This window comes from Alosa alosa, chromosome 5 (assembly GCF_017589495.1).
Source record: "Alosa alosa isolate M-15738 ecotype Scorff River chromosome 5, AALO_Geno_1.1, whole genome shotgun sequence".
Classification (NCBI taxonomy): domain Eukaryota; kingdom Metazoa; phylum Chordata; class Actinopteri; order Clupeiformes; family Clupeidae; genus Alosa; species Alosa alosa.
This window is the reverse complement of record NC_063193.1, coordinates 15660686-15680496: the sequence shown is the minus strand read 5'-3', so window position 1 is coordinate 15680496 and position 19811 is coordinate 15660686. Positions and strand designations below refer to the sequence as shown.

The window sequence follows — 19811 nt, the reverse complement described above, 5'->3', positions numbered from 1 at the left end:
GTCATTTGCCTCTTGGCAAGGGTGAAAGTTTGCTGTTTTGTAGTTTGCCCACAACAGTTTGGAACTGGTTTTGACCCCCTCCAATAATCAGTATTGCACAACAGCTTATTTTGATCCAGGGACATTGACCCCCTCGAGTGCAATACGTACAGTTAAGTGCATCTTCCAGACTTGCCAATCACTGAACAGCTATCTGTGTGTGTGTGCGTGTGCAGAGCCCTTGCCCCGGAACCTGCCCGCTGATGTCCAGAGGGCGGGAGAGGGCAGTTGTGGGTTTCCTGGTTTGTAGGCTCACACTAGCATTCCTGAGCGGCTCAAGACCCTGAGACGCCCCAGACGACCCTGAGACCCCGGCCCCCCCCCCGTGTTTTAATTGTATCCAAGCAGAGGACCTCTGCACCCTAAAGCCAACAACAGTGCAAGCCGCTGATCAGGAGTGGGTGTTAGGCCGCTTTGCCATTTTTTTTTTTTTTTCTCAAAAGGAAAACATTGTACTCCAGGGCAAATATTTACTCACTTTTGTGAGAAAGTCTGGAAAGCGCCATACAGTTCGGAGCACATAAGAACATAAGAGGGGGGTAGTTGAATTCTACCTCATCAAGGCTTACTACAAGTTCAAAAGGAGAACAATCCCGTCTGTACATTATGTCCAGCAGGTTTCTTTCTTTCTTTTTTGAGTAGCCAAGGACCATAGGGGGCATTTAGAGTAGCACTGTTAAAGTTGAATGCCTTTGACAGCTTTCAGTGCCTCCTGTGCATTAGCAATGCTAAAAAAAAAAAAGTAACGTCAGGTAGAATCATTCTAACAAGAAAGTTATTTTCTGTTTACTGCACTAATAAACCCTTGCATTGATTAAAAGACCTGCATTTGTGTCTAATTCATTGCATTTTTTGAAAAATGATAATACAGGTGCATCATGTGGGCACAGCAGAAATACAAAGAGATGGCACATAGTTTTTATTAGTGAATCTTGTTCACACACTCCCCTTTTGACTCCACACATTTTTTGTTACACTCACTATAATATTCTCTATGCAGTAGCGTGTACTTACACATAATAAAGGTTAGTTGCTTTTTTTTTTCCAGTCATGTTTGCAGTTATCAGTTCCCTTTTTAAAAAAAAAAACTTGGCTACATGCGTAAATGAAACTGCGTTTTGGGTTGCAGCGTCCGCATCCGTCGGTCATGATCCAGCATGGCAAGAGTCCAGGTGTATTTTTTTCTTTTCAGCAGAGCGGGAGGTTATGCGTGAGCACACATAGCAGCAGCAGCAAACAGCAGTAGCAGCATTAACGTTGGCCACAGTCCCACTGAAGGTGTGCTGATATGGGGCACGAGTGGGAACTGGGCCATGTGTGAATTAAACTCAGTGTACAGAGAGAGGCATGTTGGACCCAGTGAATCGCAGAAAAAGGGCCTGCCAAGCGGCTTGCTGCTCGACACTCTAATTGGTCCTCTACATAGTACTGCAGGATTAACAACAAACTTGTGTAACAAAAAAGTGCAGGTATTTGGAATATCACTTTGATATAGAAAAAAAAAAAAAACACATACAATCTATCATTTCAGTTAAGTGTTAATTCATAGCCCTAGTGAATGGTAAAATATACGCCTTTACCCCTAACTACTGCATTTACATATTGGATATTTTATATTCTTTTATAAGAAACATAAAAACAGACTTAAATGGCTACATGTTGAGTGGAGAAAGATGAGATACAGAATATTAAAGCACTTCGGCTGTCATTTTGAAATCATGATTCTTTCAGTCTCTGATAATATATTGACCTATGTGCAGATATAATGGTTGGTAAATGGATGGTTAAGAGTAACACAAATGATTACACACATATAGAAAACAAGTCCTTTCCTCACTCTTTTCCAAGACGACTCATAGATTGACTACAAGTTTAACTGTAGGGATTTTTCCAGGCTTTTTTGCCGGTTTGCCTTTGCCAGTGAAACGCCAGCTCAACACGGCTGGTTCGAGTCAGGAGTCATTTCTCAGTTCCGACTCAAACACTGCTTCGATTGATCGTGTCCTTGGCCCACCGTACTGCATGGCTTTGTTTACTGGCTAAGGGAGGACAGCTGTATCTGACCAGACAAGCTGTTTGACAACACCAGGGCTGATTGTGCAGCTCCGGTGGACACGCCAGCTGGGAGAAGCCCGGGCTCTGCTGTGCTGCTGTTGGCCCACGGCCTCCACTCGGACTTCCCGTTGCGGGACAGGACGGACCCATTGAGCGCGCTCCCGTCTGTGAGCCTCTTGCCCTGGCTCAGTCCGTTGTGCATGACGGAGGACTGGCTGAGGTGCTCAGCCAGCACCAGAGGCTGCCGGTCCTCCTCCTCCGATATGGCAAACACCGGCACGGTGATGTGATCGTCACCGCCTCCTCCTCCGGCGAAATCCCGGATCTTTCCGGCCTGCGCCTCCCCAAGCTGCTGCTGCAGCAGCCCTGGAGAACTGCCCCCGCCGTGGGCATCAGGACCCTGGTGGCCCCCAGGGGGGGACCTGCTGCCCTCTGGGGAGCCGGAGAGGAGGCCAAAGCATGGGGCGGCGAAGCGTGTGCGCCGGAGGTTACTGGTGGAGTTGAGACGCCGCTGCCGCTGTGCTGGCTGGGCGAGGGGGTAGGAGGCGTTGCTCATGGAGGAGTCGGACTGGCTTGTGTCCGCCTTGCCGCCCAGCGTGGTGTCCGAGAAAACCTTCCTCTTGCCCTCAGTCTGGCAGTCCGCTACCGAGCTGGATGGTGCCTGAAGAATTAGAATAGCCATGAGCCACTAGCTACTACAACAACTATTGTTAACTAGAATACATTGTATACAATGCCGTGTCATTATCTGTCTTATGTGATCATGTAAACAATATTCAAACCAAAAAAACAATTGCACCCTAAACTAAGCTATGACACCTTTTAACTAGATACCTGTCTGTTTTTGCTCCTTTACATCATGCCAACCCCCTCCCCCCCCAACCCCGCCCTAACCCCCCCCCCCCCCCCCCCCCTTGGCTGGTCTGAATGCATTACATGATCACATGGAACTATGGTATAGCCACACAGAGGCATACCCAGAAAGCACATGCAGATTCAAGTTTTTGAATATTTGCTACTTTGACCACAATATCTAGACTTATTTTCTATACCAATGCACAGGTTCATGATCAGATTTATTATTCAAACTGTATTATTAGACATGATTGTGTAAAAGAAATAATATAAACATATCACCCCATGTGTTTGTATAATAGAATGGCAGGATCTGATTTCACCCGCCATGCACATTTGCAGGAGAAATATGCAGATGTGAAGACTCAAGTCTTACTTATTTACATATTCATTTGGCTGACACTATTATCCAAAGCGACTTATATGGACCCTTTCAAGAGAGTTCCATTATCAGCATCATAGTTGGCCACACAAGACTTCCGTTTTAACATTCCATGTGTTGTTATCTTAATGCAGAGGAAGTAGATTTGGGGCCCAAATAGAACGTTCAAGCATTGTTTTTGTTTACCTTGTTGAAAGGGTCTATAGTAGTAAATTATTACGAGCAACTTGGGGGTCCAGCAAGGACACAGCAGTGGCGGCTGGGAATTGAACCCACAACTTTTCTGGCTGTTGCAATGCTAGCCCAGCTCCTTAGCCAGATCACTGGGCCAGAGGATATCCAAACCAGTAAGACAGGCTGTTTCTACGCCAACCCCTATCCAAACATCGAAAAGTGCCTCCAATTGGGCACACAAGCAAGCACAAATAACATGTTGGAACAAGGGGAGGAAGGTCAGAGTTGGTGGAGCAAGAAATCAGGACCATAGTAGCTCCACTTTGGCACTAGCACAACTTGAAAGATAAACTAAGAATTTGATGCCAGATATACCACAGGGCACAAGGCCTCAGTGGGCCAGAGGGGCACACAGAGGAAAAAATATTATATCAGGCAGGTAGTCCCAATAGACCTCTTAAAGGAGAATTCCGGTGTGATATTGACCTAAAGTGTGTTGAAACATGATACCGAGTGTGAACATACAGTATGTCTCATAGCTCACCTCGGCTTGTCCCCTCTACTCAGAAATCTGCCGCTAGTTAGCCAATGCTAGCAACAGGGTTTCGGTTTGTTGCCTCGGGCATCGGCCTAGCCATGAAAATAAATCACTGTTTTACACCATTTACAAGTAGCTCCATACTTCATTGGTAGACTTCCGAGGGCCTTGACATTTAAAACGAGACATGGAGAACTTTGAAAAAGCACTGGTAGTTTATTGCCTGTTGCTCTTGGGTGCTCCTTGTTGGTGCCCCCCACCCAATCCCAATCCTCCCCCACCTTTTTTATGCAGCCCTTGCCACTTAATCTACTAAACCCCTCTTCTACTGCACTCTTTACCCCCCCCCCCCCCCCCCCCATTAATGCACAAATAGGCTGACACCAGACATAATTTCACTGCATTTCTTACTTCCAGTAACTATATGCATGTGACAATAAACTTCCTTGTATCCTTGTATCCTTATTTACAAGACGATTTATACAGACAGTACCTTAAGGAATTTTACCGTTCAACGCCATCTTGAATTTAGTCCGCGATAAATTCGAATGAAAATCACTAATGAACAGGTATGATAAAGGGATCAGATTCCAAAAATAATTCAGTGGAAATGCATGGATTCCAGTTGCTGCTACTGGAAGCAACTGAATCCATGCATTTCCACAGAATTAGTTTTGGAATATGTTCACACTCGGTATCATGTTTCAAGACACTTTAGGTCAAAATCACACCGGAATTATCCTTTAAGTTCATCTATAAAAGAAGCCCCAAAGCTGCCATCTTTGCCCATATTAAATAGATCCGGATCTCATATGGGCAAAGGTGGCAACTTTGGGGCTTTTTTGTAGGTGACCTTCATAGGGCTATGTTTTGACCATCAGTGTACATCATATACACACAATATCATACATGCTAGCTTTTTTCTGCTACTCACACTATCGACCAGCTTGGTGAAGGGGCTGGTGGAGTTCCAGCTGCACCACTTCTTATGCAGCTGTGGCAGAGGAGGGAGGAAGTCCTGGAAGGTGCGGACGCTCCAGGCTCGTGGCCGAGAGCTGCTGGAGGACCCCGCGGTTCCGGCAGGGGCAGCTGTAGGCTCTGGAGATGGCCAGTCACTCACCTGGGAGGGACCGGTGTCACTGTGTCGCAGGAACCTCTCCCGCTGTTGAGGAACAAAAGAGTACATTAGGTCATGATGACTACCACAAACCCAAAGGTACCTTGACCTTTATACATGAGAGAAAGGCACTAGACATACACCAAAGGTCTGATCTACAAGGTAGTGCAAGTTGTGCAGATATTATGATGATCACATGAACACCAATACAAAACATGCATAAACTTTTTTAGTTTGTCCATTTAGTACATGTTCACTCGATATTTTAATTTAAGGAGTGCCTTGGTTAGTAGACTTTTCTTCTTTCCTTTTTTCTTTTTGACTCCTTAACACCAAAGAGCATCCGACAAAAACAAACATTGAAGGCTAAAACTTTTTAGTGTTAATGCAGTGTTGACACCAGCTTATTTCATCATCTTCCTGATTGACTGCTTAGCAATGGCTTTGATAGGGTTTTCTCACTGCCTTGAATCTTCCTGTCTCATTAAACAGACTTAAAGCATTTTCATAGATTCCATGCTGAATCTCTTCAGATGGGTAAAGCGGGCAAACCCATTTCAGTTTCAATATTAAGATTCCATTTTCATATCATTATCTTTATCAGTAAAATATCAATCCATGTTTATATGCATATAAATATAATGCAAACATTTTTTTTAACAGAGGAAAAAGTATGTTTCATGAATTAGATTTTTCAAAGTAGCTTCCTTTTTCTTTCAGGCCTGCTTTGCACACTATTATCATCATCATTTTAGCGGGTAGTGGAGCAGTGGTAACGTCCTGACGTCAGTCGACCTACTGTTGCAAGTCTGTGTCACTTTGGAAGTGTCTGCTAAATATCCGTCATCATAACCAGGGCCATGAGATGATCACCTAGAATGCCTCTTGATTAACATGAGTGAATGAAAAGCAGCCAGCAAGTGCTCAACATGTTTAGTCCCCTTTCAGCACTGTTGGAAAACTATTCTCAGTGTCTAATCAGGGTTGGTTGAGAGAATGCCAAAACTGTGAAATGCTGTCATCACAGCAAACATTGGCTGCTTTTGAGAGCCTAAAAATTCACTTAGACTTTGTTGTTTACTACATAACCCTGTGTGTTTACTTCATAGTTTTGAGTTTTGTTTTACAATGTAAAAACAATCCAACAGCACTTATTTTCATTTTTATTGTGTATTATTTAACATTATATATTTTTTTCTGTTAATGATGACCTCATGCATTACACAATATGTTGAGTCTTTCCCTGCAGTGGATTGTTTAAATTTGAATTGAAGTACAGGCTGGCACACAGAATTTTGGTGTTTTAAAACATCAGCCAGCAACTCTCTCTTATTAGACTTATGCACTGCAATAGCAGATAGAGGCAGATGTTAAAATCAGTCACTGTCAAATTGCACTGTTAGCAGCTTGGTCTCCACAACATTCAACACATTTCCTGCCACAGTTTGAGGTGAATGAACCTCTGGGTGAGTAATGAATGTTCCCAAACAGATTTTTTTGGAGAATATTTGATGGATTATAAGAGAACAGCTCCGATTAGCACTGACTAATGCAGTCACTCCATGAAGTGGCTTAATTAGCTACCAGTCTGAATTACACACCAGACTCGGTCATTAATTTAAATTTACACAGGGAGGACAAACACCCCGTTCATGCTGCACAAGGTGCTTTCCGAGAAGTAAACAAAAGTCTCGTGTATTGACTCACACGGTGAGCATACACGCAATGTTGACTCAGCTGATTGGTCGGTCGGTCGGTCATTAGATTATTATCATGTAATAACACCCAATTCAGGCCTTAAATCTGTCCCTGTGCTTAAAAAACACAATCGTACACTTGATTCGTGGCAAGAAAAGGAAAATAAACAGCACAACACTGAGGAACAGAGCACAAAAAACTAAATGGAGCGCGATGTAATTGAATTAGGAATTATATTACATTTTTCTGTTTGGGCTTGCCATCCAGTGGCATGGTTTAGGTGCGATGCCAGTTGGAGAGCCAGGCTCTAAGAGGGACAACAGTGGCCATCCTGTGGCCCTGTAGGAAAGCCCAGGAACACTGGCAGTGGCTGAAACGCTCCATTGATTGGAGTGGCTGATCAGATGTGAAAGGCACATCAGGCACACGTCCCAGTTCATTAGTCAGCTGTTCATCATCGGAAAGAGTAAGGTAATCCTTACAAAGAATCACTAACAGCTCTCCACGTCTAGACACGAATTAGGCAGGGGTTTAAAGTGGAGGACTCTATGCACCACAAAAGCTCCAAACACAATACTGACTTGTTTGAGAGCTGGACACGCACCCACCCACACACATACACACACACACACAGAAAACCTAAAAGTCAATCTAGGTATAAGAGACCCTCTAGTCCCACAGTCAAACTTTAACTTTAATACATATACAACACTAAACTTTTACAGCACTATAAGTAGAGTCACAAAAAAGTGACACACACTCACACACAGAGAGAGAGAGAGACAGAGAGAGAGAGAGCCACACACAGAGCATTAGACCAGGGAAATTGGCTGCACAGATAATACATTCATTAGCCTGGGCTGCTGGAAAGCACGCCAGCTCCCTAAGTGCTGCCAGAGATCTTTCATGCCAGCTTTTGTCGCAGAGCAGCACAAGTGGTTCACATGCAAAAAAACGCTGGGGCAGCCTAACCCCCAACATTATTATACATTCGCTTCGCCAAGGGAGAAGGGAACACTGTTTATCGTATGGGAGGTCCACTTTAAATGGCATCAAAGCCAGCGCCACTGCCACCCTCCCCTTCAGCATTTGGCAAGGATGCAGCCAGCTTCCCGAATGCACTGTGGACACCCCACACCACCCCACCCCACCCTACCCCACCAGCTCTGTTACTCACCGTGTGGGGACAGAATGGCAATCTGCTTGGACTGGGTCCGGAGGAGATCACAAACACCTCATCTGTGCCCAGCTCCAGCTCAGAAAGACCCCCAGAGGAGGTGTCCTGCTCGGGGTTAGTGGCAGACTCGACGCCAGCTGTAAATGACAACCCTGGACAAACACCCACAAGGCACAAACAACAACAAAAATAGAAACAGATTTAAAATGGATATTTATGTGTAATCAAACCCAACAACACAAAACTACTTTAAACTGACAACAACACAAAACTACTTGAAAGAAGAGAAAGTGCCTTTTCCCTGGGAAAGGGGTGTTACGTCTAGGTTAAATGCCACGACCTTTAAATCTCCCCAGTATTTCAGGCGGAGGCTTCGCCAGTCACAGTAAGCGAAACAACAGATTGCTGAAGTTACCCAAATGAGTTTAAATCCACAGACACCGTTTCTTCAGGCTGATGGAAATAAAATGAACTGCACTACACACTACATCATAAACCCAGTAGCACGTTGTATTATTTAAATAATTATTAAAACACACTTGAGAAATAGATGAAGAGTTCAACATTGGCTTACAGATGGAGACAATAATAGTGGGCTCCTTTTGCTTCCGTTCATGGAAACAAGTAGATTCTGTTCCCGACCAATTAAACTGGATGTATAAGTTCAATTCCGGGACAGATGAGGTCATCGTCAGCATAGCTGGACTCAGCCCAGAGACCCCAAAAGGGTCCCCTCAATTACAGATGGCAACAGAGATGCAGCGAAACGACAGCGAGGGAGACAGAGACGAAGAGAGAGAGAAGAAAAAGAGAGAGAGAGACGCAACATGCTACCTGTGTTTGGCAGGCTCAGGCTGTGCGACCGGTTGTTGTTGCCATTCTTGGGCACAGCCTCTTGGCCAGGATCATTGGGAGGCACCAGCTGCAACTCGCTGACGTCCGCCCCAGGGTTCTGCAAAAGCTGAGGCACCTATGCCAGGCCAGGCAGCAGGCAGGCCATCACACCACGGGACACAGAGACAACACGCAGCCAAACCATTAATGACAAACAACAAGTCTACTAAATATGGCACCACTTTCCTAACCATAAGTTCTGAGAGAGCCTGACACCATGTAGCCTTGGTAAATAAGAAATACATTGGAACATAATATGCTGTTTTATTAACTACTCCATATTTCTTCATGCCTTCTCGAGCCTCTTGCTGCTTTTAAAATTGTATTTGTTTATTGTTTGTTTATGTATTTATAATGCAGCAATTTATGGCACAGAGGCTGGTTGAAATATGTTAGGATTTCAAAAGGCTGTATGCATCCACCACAGTAAATCAGGACTTTGCAAAGTCACAAAATGTTTAAGTCAATCTGCTTCAGTGTGCTAATTGAGCTTGAAACTCGCTGTTGTGGGTAAACTGTTCCAAAGTTCTGAGCCAAAGAATAGCTCGGTCATGTAAAAGAGTTCATGTCCTTAAGTCACCCAAATGAAACATCTGACCTCAGGCTCATTGAGAATCTGTGGCTTTACTGGAGAAATGCAAAATGCAGCCCATAATAAGCCAATTGAGAAATTAAATAAATTATGGAATAAAAAACTTTTGAGGTGCAAAATGCAATCCCTTTTTCTTATCAATTAACTGTAGGTCTATACAGAAAGCTAATATTTACATGACTTCCATATGAATAAGTAAAGCATATATAATGCTTAATCAGTTCAAATTAGTCTGAAGGTCACTGATCATCATCATTGTGTGTGTGTTATAAAGACTAAAGAAGAACATTATGGGGCATATGGCTGTTACAGAAGAATATGGAGGATATGAAGGTAAGGCCGCGGGATCCGAGTCTAATCTAACCTGAGGAGGAAGGTCTACTTGCTTTTTATTGAGATCAGAGGATTGTTTGGTTGTTTTACCTCAGGGTTGCTGGAGGGAGATGCGCTGGCCCCTTTTGCGCATAGTTTTGGTCTGGAACACAAAAGACCCACAACATTTTGACGATGCGTGTAGAATTTTGTCTAACCTTCAACGTCAATCAAAGGCAATTGCTTGATTCCAGTGTATTACTTGGATCTGCTGAAGATTCACCCTTTATAAATAAGACTACAGAAGACAGCAACAAAACAGAAAACAACAATAACAGACATAACAATGCACCTTTGTTTTGTCTCTAGATCCTGATGTTCATGGCTCAATACTAAAAACGAAGAGGTTGTGCAAAACTAACCAAGCCTCCAGCCAAAATCAGACTGATTACTGCTGGAATTCCTTTAACAGAAAATGAGAGCCTCATGCAATTTAGAATTCCCCTCAACCGTATATTACTTAGGGCAGTGTACTGATTCCCTGCTGTTTTTTTTTTAACGTCTTTCTTGTTCCTCTTAATTAGATGTTTATTTAACTGCCGAGATCTGCTTCATATTCCCCCCTCATGAACCGTATATATACCACTGGTGTGGCACGCGGCACACACACACACACACACACACACACTTAATGGAAGCAAACATTTATTTTGCTACAGATTTACTTTCCACTATTACTGTGCTCATTTCAAAATGGGTCAGTACATGTCTGGGTTTCTGCAGCTAGCCAAGCAATGCTGGGAATGGGGGACGTACAGTTCAAAATGAAACGACATTTCAATCAAGCCTCAAAATCACTAAATCTGGCAAGCACTGAATGGCCTGTGCTTTCAGGGTATGAGGCGGTTCACAGTGTTGGTTGGGCATTGGGCAGGGGGAGTGGGAGTGGGAGCGGGCAAGAGATGAGATAAGGACACTCTTTGACAGTCCTCATCCATATTAGTACATGTCACTCTAAATGGATAGGATTACATCCTCCCAAAGTGATAGCATCGACTTGGAACATTGTTTGAGAACCCCATGGGATTAACAGATGAGAACAGCTTGTGAATTACACTCTTTGATATGGGGGCACTTGTTCTATTAAACAATTACAATAGCATCTGCAGGGCAGAAACGTACAGCTCTACTTGTTTTTCTTCCTTTTTCATTCGGGCCGACCATTGTGCGGCTGTGCTTTTCCTTTTGTCCGAGGGAATCAATGCCAGGTGCTGCACCTTGAGCAGGCTCTCCCTCCCACAATAGGAAACAGGCCCACATCAAGGTGCAGCTGAGCGGCGCAGCCCTCGTACTCCCACTGCACTTCAGGGGCTGAGAGGACTCCAGCTGAGTCAACACCAACTAGCCACCACGTGTAGGAGTGCAGCCCCATCAACAAACCCATTCATGATAGCGTTGCAGTTGCACTAACACTGAAATGAATATCAGAACCCCCTTCTATGTTACACAACTTGCTGGCCTGGCAACTACACCATGCTAAATCTGTGGCATGGGAATCTAATATTCAGTAATTCAGAACAGGTTTTGCAAAATCATTCCACATGTGGAAATTTAGTGTAAGACTAAATAAATTAAATAAATATTTTTTCTGTGACCATGAGGCTTTATTGGAAATTGGGTTGGCATGCTGTAATATTCTCTACAAATGAATACGTCCTGATGAGCACCTGCTCTTAGTTACCCTTTTTTTTAGATGAGAATATTATTGAAGCCATCAATACAATAAAATCAAACACATAAGCTAAAGTAAGGGAGAGTAGTTCTTTCATTCCCCATAAAATGCTTACCTGAAGATGATAAAGAGCACACAAGAGAGAGCCACAGCGAAGAAGGCAACCCCACTCACAATGGTCAGAACAGCATCCGTTTTCCTAGCCGTGGGGGTGAGGGAGCGCTGGTCGGCCATGGCGTCGCTCTGGTTGCGGTAGTGGAAAAGCAGGGCGAAGCCGCGGCCCCAGTGGGTGGTGGTGATGAGCTCCATGATCACCTCCACCATGTCGTCCGAGGAACCAAACACCAGCTGACTGCTGGCCGGTCGGTTGGCGCCGCAGAAGCGGGAGGAAAAGGTGATCAGGTCAGAGATGTAGAGGACGTCGTGCGGGCAGGCGTCTAGCTGTGACTGCTGCGTCTCCGGACTCACTGACTCGGTGGCGGTGGGCGAAGGTGGAAGCGAGGTGGGCTCGTACACAAACTCGCTTCTCCCCAGCCTGGTATCAGCCCTGAGGCCTTGCGGGGAGATGCCGTCACTCTGGGCTTTCTCACCATCTTCCAGCACCATCCCGGCAGCATGGTGTACAGGGGACTGCAGCGAGGGGACCAGAGGCGGCGAGGATGATGACCATTTGGCAGAGTTGGACACTTTGGCCATCTCCATTTTCGTGGACTGCTCTTGGACGACCACGGGCTTGGCCTCGTCCTTTGGTGAAGACTGGAGCTCCTTGGCGTTGCTGCTACTGCTGCTGCCTTGCGTTGCCGTGGCGACGCCTTTATGCTGTGAGGGGTCACCTTCTTCAACCTCGGGCCTCTCGGTTGAGTACACCGCACTGTCGTCCATCATCTCCTCGTCCAGGTCCCCCTCCGAAATTGCAGCAAATCTGACCTGACTGTTGTGATTCTCAAAGACGTCAAAGTCAAACATCTCCATGATGAGCTGGTGGCCTACAGGTACAAAGAACTGCCACACACAGTGAGTCCCTGAGGAGTAGTTATAGGGAAATCCAGGGGAGAGAATAAGCCCCTGGGCATCGACAACATCCACTTTGGCTCCGCAGTCGAAATAAACCTGAAAAAAAGACAATATGTTTCAAATGGGAACAGAGGATGGTGGAGACCAGAACAGTGAGGACATAATATACATATGAGTGTATTATGCATAATATGGACGAGGGACAACAAATCCAGCTTTTACGGGAAATGGATTCAGCGCAAACACTTAGCAGTTAAATGCAAGCACTTAAAAACTGTATCATCCTCCTTGGTTTACCATGTTCGTTAGAAATACCAAAATGTGTACTACTTGGAAATACCACCCCCACCCCCAACAGTTCTCAGTCAAACAACAAAGACAGAGCATGAAAGATGAATAATATTTTTTATAAACACCATGTCCTCTCATTATGTAGTTACAGTTAAGCCACTATGAGTAGGACATCCAACAATGCAAGCACTGTTTATTGGCCGCATTGTTCAGACCACCCAAATTTTGGTGAAACCAAAAACACAATGGTTATAAGCGTCAAGTAAATCAGTTAACTTTACATTCCCAGACTTTAAGACTTTAAGACTTTATGCCTGGTGGGAAGAAAGAAAAAAAAAAATCATTCCATCCACAAGAGGATGATCATTTAGGGGCGCCCACTTAAGAGTATATCACTGTCTCTGGACTCCCTCGCCGCCATTGCTTTTGAAATGCAGTTGAGGCCAGTAAAATTGAGTTGCTTTACGCAAAATGTGTGCATGCCTGATCTAGTCAATCCTCCTCCTTTGCTGACATATCAAAGCTGCTCTTTGCTCCTGCTATGGTAACCCCGGGGAGGTATTTCTTCAAACACACTGGCGGTAATGCGTTCCAGGTGCGCAGGATGCAGGGGACCTCACTCTAATGGCAGTCAGATGTCTGTCGGGGCAGACCACTCCAGATCCAGACCTTTCTGGGGGTCCTGCTTTATTAGCTTTCCTGCCGACCTGGAGGCTGGACTGTGGGAAAGCAGGGTGAACCAATGGCCCAGTGTGCCGTGCTACCAGACAGGTAATGAATCCCCTGCGCTCCCCGCATCCAACCAGCAGCATTCGTACATCCTGGCCTTGGAACTAAATTAAAACGGCTGCCAAAGCAGGGAGGCTAAACGCAAAAGCCTCCATCCCTTCAATAACGACAAAGCACTGTGATTGGGTCATATGTGCGTTTTCATCAAAAACATTCCAACCAGTCTATTTCTAATAAGAAATACTTTCTACATAAACATTCTGAGGCTGTATGGAAGCACTAAAGGGTCAAAAAGGACTAGCTCTACACCTCCACAAAAGTAGCCCTGATTAAGACCTTGAGCTCTCCTTATTGCCGACACAGCAGGAGGACCTTAGACAGTAAAAATGTCCATTTACAAAAACATTCTCATCGCATGTCGGGAGAAGCGACTGATCAGACGTTTTGCTGCTAATTCTAAGACATTGCTCTCCTGGGGGACATTAATGTCATTCTCTTGCAAGGACAGAACCAAGTATAGGCCTACCAGTCATGAGCACTGCTTTTCCCCCCTCGTCCTCTCTGCGTGTTGTACCACATCACTTCGTCCTCCCTCCCTGACCTCCTTACTTGACTTTGCCGCAGTTGTACTGAGAACAAAAAAAACAACCTGAACTGTTGAAACCTAGCTGGACGCTGTCCAGTAATTTGCACTTTGCAGTAAAAGAGGGAAACATGTTTATAGCACAGGAGGTTGCTAAGTGGCTTATCACCCATACTACATAGATACAGCTAAGGCTGCGGTATTTTGAGTATGTTTCTAAAAAAATTCTGAGCAGTATTAACAAATGTATCAAATGTGAGACACATTCTTGGACATACATGTTACAGACAAATCCTCAATCATCACATACGACATTACCATACATGTTCCCTAGTGGCTTCTTGTCCATATTTTATAAGAAAAACAAGGTTTGTGCTTCAAGAGTGAATTTCAATACAAAGCCTGACCAATATGAACAAATAAGTACCAGATTGTGAACACACATACCTGGAAATGAATACACATGCATGCAAGTCATCCATCTGCATACAAATAATAGATTTATACATTGACATGCAGCCAAATTGTATAATTCTAAACAGAGCTCTTTAACAAAACTCTGGCAGCCATTGTACTTCGGTAAGACAACCTGCTTCCTGGGTGCAGACGCTTTGGGTAAGCTGGCCTCCTGGACTTAGCGCAAGTCTGTGTACCACTACACAAATAATTACATGACTGACATTTGAACCGGTCAAATGCCATTCTCACAGAGGCGGAAGTGTAAGCCGATTTTGGCTTTGCGTGGCACTGTTCTTTATTGCATTATAGAATCAAGGAAACTTTGGGGGTGGAACTGCACAATGCACGCTTCGTTCTGACATTTTCCTTTCATATCTAAATATTTCACAAAAATGATTCAGCATTTACTTCCAATATTAGGGTCTCTCAAACTTATTCCAAGCTAGTGAATCCCAATCCCTATTTGACAAAACTAGGTTATAATTGTGGATTGTGCCTCAGACTTAGCTATCCGTTAGTGGGTAGGCACAGAAATGTGCATGGTAGACTTCACATGAATGGCTTCCAAAGTGGCACAGTGTATAATGGAAATGGGACATTCTTATAATGCCAAACATCCCAGTTCTGTTACATCACAGGCAGGGGGCTCAATTAACCAAGGATGCCTTTTCTCATAGGGAACAATACAGGACCATGCCAGCCGGTACTGTGCTTCATGCTGGGACAGGAGATGACATTTTAATGAAGTGATGCTAATAAGTAGCAGAAAGCAGAAGTTTATATAAGACCTGCTGGTCATCGCGCCCTAGTTGTGCCTTGGTCAAAATGACTAGACAACCCCCATCCAGAAGTAGATCACCCGGACAAATACAGTAATTGTGTGAGTCAAGTGACAGATTGCAATGACAAAGCAGAGCATTGTTCACACTGCATTACGGTCTATGTGGTTTGAAGTATTTTTTCACACAGGACTTCATTACTGTAAGACAGCAATGCACCATTACATTAGGCACTGACAAGATGCCATTGCGTAACCTACAAACTCTAAAAGCAGTCGAGGATGTAAGCCAACTAAGCTTTATTGAGAGAATAAATGGTACAAATGGAAGCATTAGCTCATTGATGGAAAAAAATAAACACATTTCTGATCCATGTTATAATTCATTTGTTTGTTTTTTATTTTTGCATGTCTTTGTTTGTTACAAATATTGAAACTCTAAGCAACTGCTACTGTGTTTATATCAAATATAGCAACTACAGGAGTAACTCTAAGGACAAGCAATAACAATCCAGTACTAATGTGGGTATTTATTGCAAATAGTATCCTCATAAAGCTGTATCAAATGGAATAAAACTTGTTATTAAATTCTGTGTAAATGCAATGTTTTTGTGAGGTTTGGCAATGTAAAATCATCCCAATATAAACAAAGGAGTCTCAATAAATTATTTGATTGATTTGAGAAACAAGCTTTTAGGATTTCCATCTGGTGTTTCACTCCCTTGAATACTTCTTCCAAAAAAGGGTGCCTTAGAGCACATTTGTTCTCTTTTATTATTTTTCTACTCTCAGTTCCTCTGCGTGGGCTCACAACAAGTTTACGTCAAGTTTTTTTCCCCCACTCCCCCCTGACCCCCCACCCCCACATGACAGGGGGAAAGAGCAAGCTTACGTCCTGACTGCTAAACTCCAGCAGACTGAGCCCCTAGTCCCCCAGGTCTTGCCACACACTCGCTCAAACGCACAAACAGACCCAGAGTCGCTCATAAACAGACAGGCGGGGCCCTCGTAAGGGGGCTGAGATCCTTGCAGCAGGGGCTATTTATTGGTTGTGAAAAGTGAGCCCCGCTCCACCGCCGGGCTATCAGCCTCTGCTGGTGTGAATGTTGTGACGATGTGTTACATTAGGTTCATCTCCGCGGCCTAATCTGTCACCGCGCTCCTGACAGCTCGGGAATGAATCCACCCGTTAAATCCCAGCCTTGCCGCCCGCTCCGGTGCATCTCCTTCCTGCGAGAAGAGAGGGAGAGGAGAGGAAAGGAGCGGTGCTTCTTTAAGAGGAGAAGGATCCTTGCGAGCAGTCTTGACACAGCTGTGGAGGGCTCAGATACACTAGCCTCCAATTTATCACATATCTTCCTTCTGATGTCAACTTTGCTCTCTCTCTCTCTCCCTCTCTCTCTCTGTCAATGTTTCTTATGACTAACTAACCTTGAATAAATGTGAATAAAATACTGCTTGTTTTGTTTAGGGTCATCAGGTTCACTTGTTATCTCTAGTACATTGTTGTTGCATCCAAAACAGTGTTTTATATTTCTTCTCATAATCCCCAAACAATAACACACTGCCAGCAAGATCCACTGGTATCTCGACTAGGTGGGTGGGCAGCTAGTGATCCAAATGTGTGTGGTACACACCAATTAACATAGTTTTCACAGGCTTTCTGCCATTCCACAATGAGCTGCCGTAATTATGGATGTGCACAGTGTGATGCATGTGGGCGAGATGCAAGCCTTATCTCCATGGAGAGATTGACTAGTTTAGCAAAATCGTTTCCAGATCTGGAATGTGATTCGAGCCAGTGCTTCCGAGACAGTTAATCCCAATATATCCAAGAGGCAAGCAGGATGACAGGGCAATTTCTCCTCCAAAAGACAAAGTGTTTTTCTCCTCATATCTCTGTTAGGTTACATGGAAGGCTTTCCAAGCCACTGCATTCATTCATGCATGCAAGTTATGCATCACATCTTATGCTTCCAAAATATTTATCCGCATCAACCAAGGTCAATGGCAAATGTAAATTACAAAACAAACAATGCAACATGCACAAACACCTATTCTAAATTCTAAAACAGACATGCAAATGCTACACATCTTATAAACCACTACCTCCTCTTTTTAGAGGGGGGCAAGCATGGCTACCAATCCAATTCATGTTTACGCTGTTTCAAAAAATCAACTTAACACAAAGGAGGACAAAGGCATCATTTAGACTGCCCCCTCAGGCAGATAATTACAGAGATAGTGAGTACCCTATGTGCACAGAGACTGAGGCAAGGGAAAGCTGACAGCCCAGTGCACCGACGGCCTTTTGTTTGTCCAATTCTAAGAATTCTGCCACTTGCTCCGGCTCAGCCACAGTGGACGTGGATGAGTCTTGACAGTTCGTATCCCACAACTGTTGCCCTATAGGCTTGCATACTTGTGAACTTTCCTTCCGCTGTGCTCTCAGAAGACAGAGAATGTAGGAGTGTTAGAGCGAGAAATGGTACAACTATTCAGGTAAGGGTTATTCAGGGAGCTAGGGTTATTCAGAGAGCTATGAATAGGGATGCCTGGTGGTCATGCGTAGATACTATTACATTTGGGGTCATTCACTGAGTGAATGATTTGTTGTAGTCATACCACCAACTGAATGGCAAAGTGAAGGAGTGGGAGTGAGGTTGCCCCAGAGTAATTCATTCAGAAACCAGACTGCCAAAAGTGGCAGGAAGGATTTGATTATCAAAAGCATGCCTTCAGCAGGAATCTGCTAATCATCTGTAAATTGTGGGGAGATTAAAGAGGCCTCTCCCCAATGCTGAGAAAGTGAAAAAAAAAGAAAGGGAAAAAAATGGATGCTGAGTTTCCACTCTCAGTAGCGACCCCACAGAGGGTGGAGGAACCAGTCAAACTACACCAACATCCACCACTTCCCCCTTTCTGTCTGCTGGTGTTGCCTGCAGATCTACATACTCATTAGTTACTGATCCATCATCTCCCTGGAGGAGCAGAGGAAACCCCAGCAGTTTGCCTCGACCACCGATGATGTTTATCTGTGTGACCTTGAACTGGCTCAAACCAAACACAAACACAAAGGAAGGGGCCAGCTATCCAACGGCAGTTTGATTACATTTGACACCAGCTCAGGCTGTGACCTCAGCCTGTGGGTAGAGTGGTCATTCATATTGTAGCTGCCCCCCCTGACAGTGGATCTAATAAGCAGCGAGCGGACCACCGTAGCAGAGCAGTGATGAGATAGTGTAGCAGTGAGCCGTGGAGCAGCGTAATGAGCACCAATTGAGGAGGTGTTGTTTATGCTGCTCATTGCAACACAGAGGCCAAGCTTCCACTGTGAGTGTAACCATGGCACTGCCAGGGGGTACAAAAAAGGCTCCATGCAAAGTTTCAGAAAGTATTTTATAGATGAAAATAAATAAATAAAAACTCAAACTGAACAAAATTAACTTAAGTAATAGGCTACTCATAATGGCGCGTGCATGTTGAAATACCTGCAAATAACATCTCTTTAACAAAACTAAGACTCTAGTGACAGCTCTATTTATGTGCCACCTAGTCTGAATAGAGCCCATTTAAACTCAAATAACAATAATTTACCCTTACTGAATTATGCAAACACTGACACATATGTCAGTGCCTTAAGACAGCCATGGCGGTTAATAAATTCATTTGAGGCTCGAACTGGATTGTCCTCTTTTAGAACTCCGTGTCATGCGCTGGCATTTTGTTTACTGATGGCAATGCGTTAATTTTTCCATTAGCATTTCCATTTACGTGACACCAAAACAACAGCTCAAAGTTCAAAAAGTGAATCTCGTCATGAAACTTATATTTAATGATTATATTTATTTTAATGCATTAATGCATTTCATGTCGAAACGTTTACAATGCGCCACGACGCCAAAGCTAAAAACACCAAAAACTGGGCAAATTCTACTACACGCTCTTCTTGTACTTGTTGAGTAAAAACCGCGGGGAAACTTGTTGAAATGTTTCCCTTTGGACAAGAACGCAGAGTCGCAACGCAGGGCTTGCTTCCATCGCATCGAAGTGACAGTGCAGTTGCTGTCTACAAATCACGTACGTACTGGTATTCTAAAGGAAAATAAAGTAGCCTAACAAACAACATAGGCTATGACGGTCAGATGACTGTTACTTACTTTTTGTGGTGCACATCCTGTGATCCAAAACAGAAAGGACACAATAAAAACGGGTGTACTTCTGAACATACAAAGTCCCATTTTCCCTATTTTTCAGTTTCACCGACGAAGACAGGACAGCAGAGCCTCTCTTGTCCCCCTCTCTCTCTCTCTCTCTCTCCATTCACCTGAGTCTGTGAGCGCGCTTTCATAGCGCGTGGACCCGCACGCACAACAGAACGGCGGAGGCTGA

At 44.3% G+C, this 19811-nt stretch overlaps 1 protein-coding gene across 2 annotated transcripts; it reads right to left on the bottom strand.

Annotated features, from left to right (window-relative positions):
* Positions 1-939: 939 nt before the first annotated feature.
* On the bottom strand, positions 940-19757 carry si:dkey-112e17.1. 2 transcript variants are annotated; one of them, XM_048244185.1, is made up of 8 exons: positions 19580-19737; positions 14126-14228; positions 11681-12675; positions 9945-9996; positions 8870-9005; positions 8036-8187; positions 4978-5205; positions 940-2755 (listed from the first exon to the last, which is right to left on the bottom strand). In XM_048244185.1, the coding sequence occupies exons 3-8, from the start codon at positions 12535-12537 to the stop codon at positions 2072-2074; spliced, it is 2109 nt and encodes a 702-aa protein (XP_048100142.1). In that variant the 5' UTR covers positions 12538-12675; positions 14126-14228; positions 19580-19737; the 3' UTR covers positions 940-2071. The 2 variants fall into 2 exon arrangements, with proteins under 2 accessions (XP_048100142.1, XP_048100141.1); XM_048244184.1 differs by lacking the exon at positions 14126-14228 and having other exon boundaries at positions 19580-19757.
* Between the last annotated feature and the right edge of the window lie 54 nt (positions 19758-19811).

Coding starts and splice junctions, on each gene's coding strand:
- si:dkey-112e17.1 (XM_048244184.1), bottom strand. CDS start 19,660: ATGGGACTTTGTATGTTCAGAAGTACACCCGTTTTTATTGTGTCCTTT. Junction 12,676..19,579: donor CAGGATGTGCACCACAAAAA/GTAAGTAACAGT, acceptor TCTTTTTTTCAG/GTTTATTTCGACTGCGGAGC. Junction 9,006..9,944: donor CTCCCTCCAGCAACCCTGAG/GTAAAACAACCA, acceptor GGCCTGGCATAG/GTGCCTCAGCTTTTGCAGAA.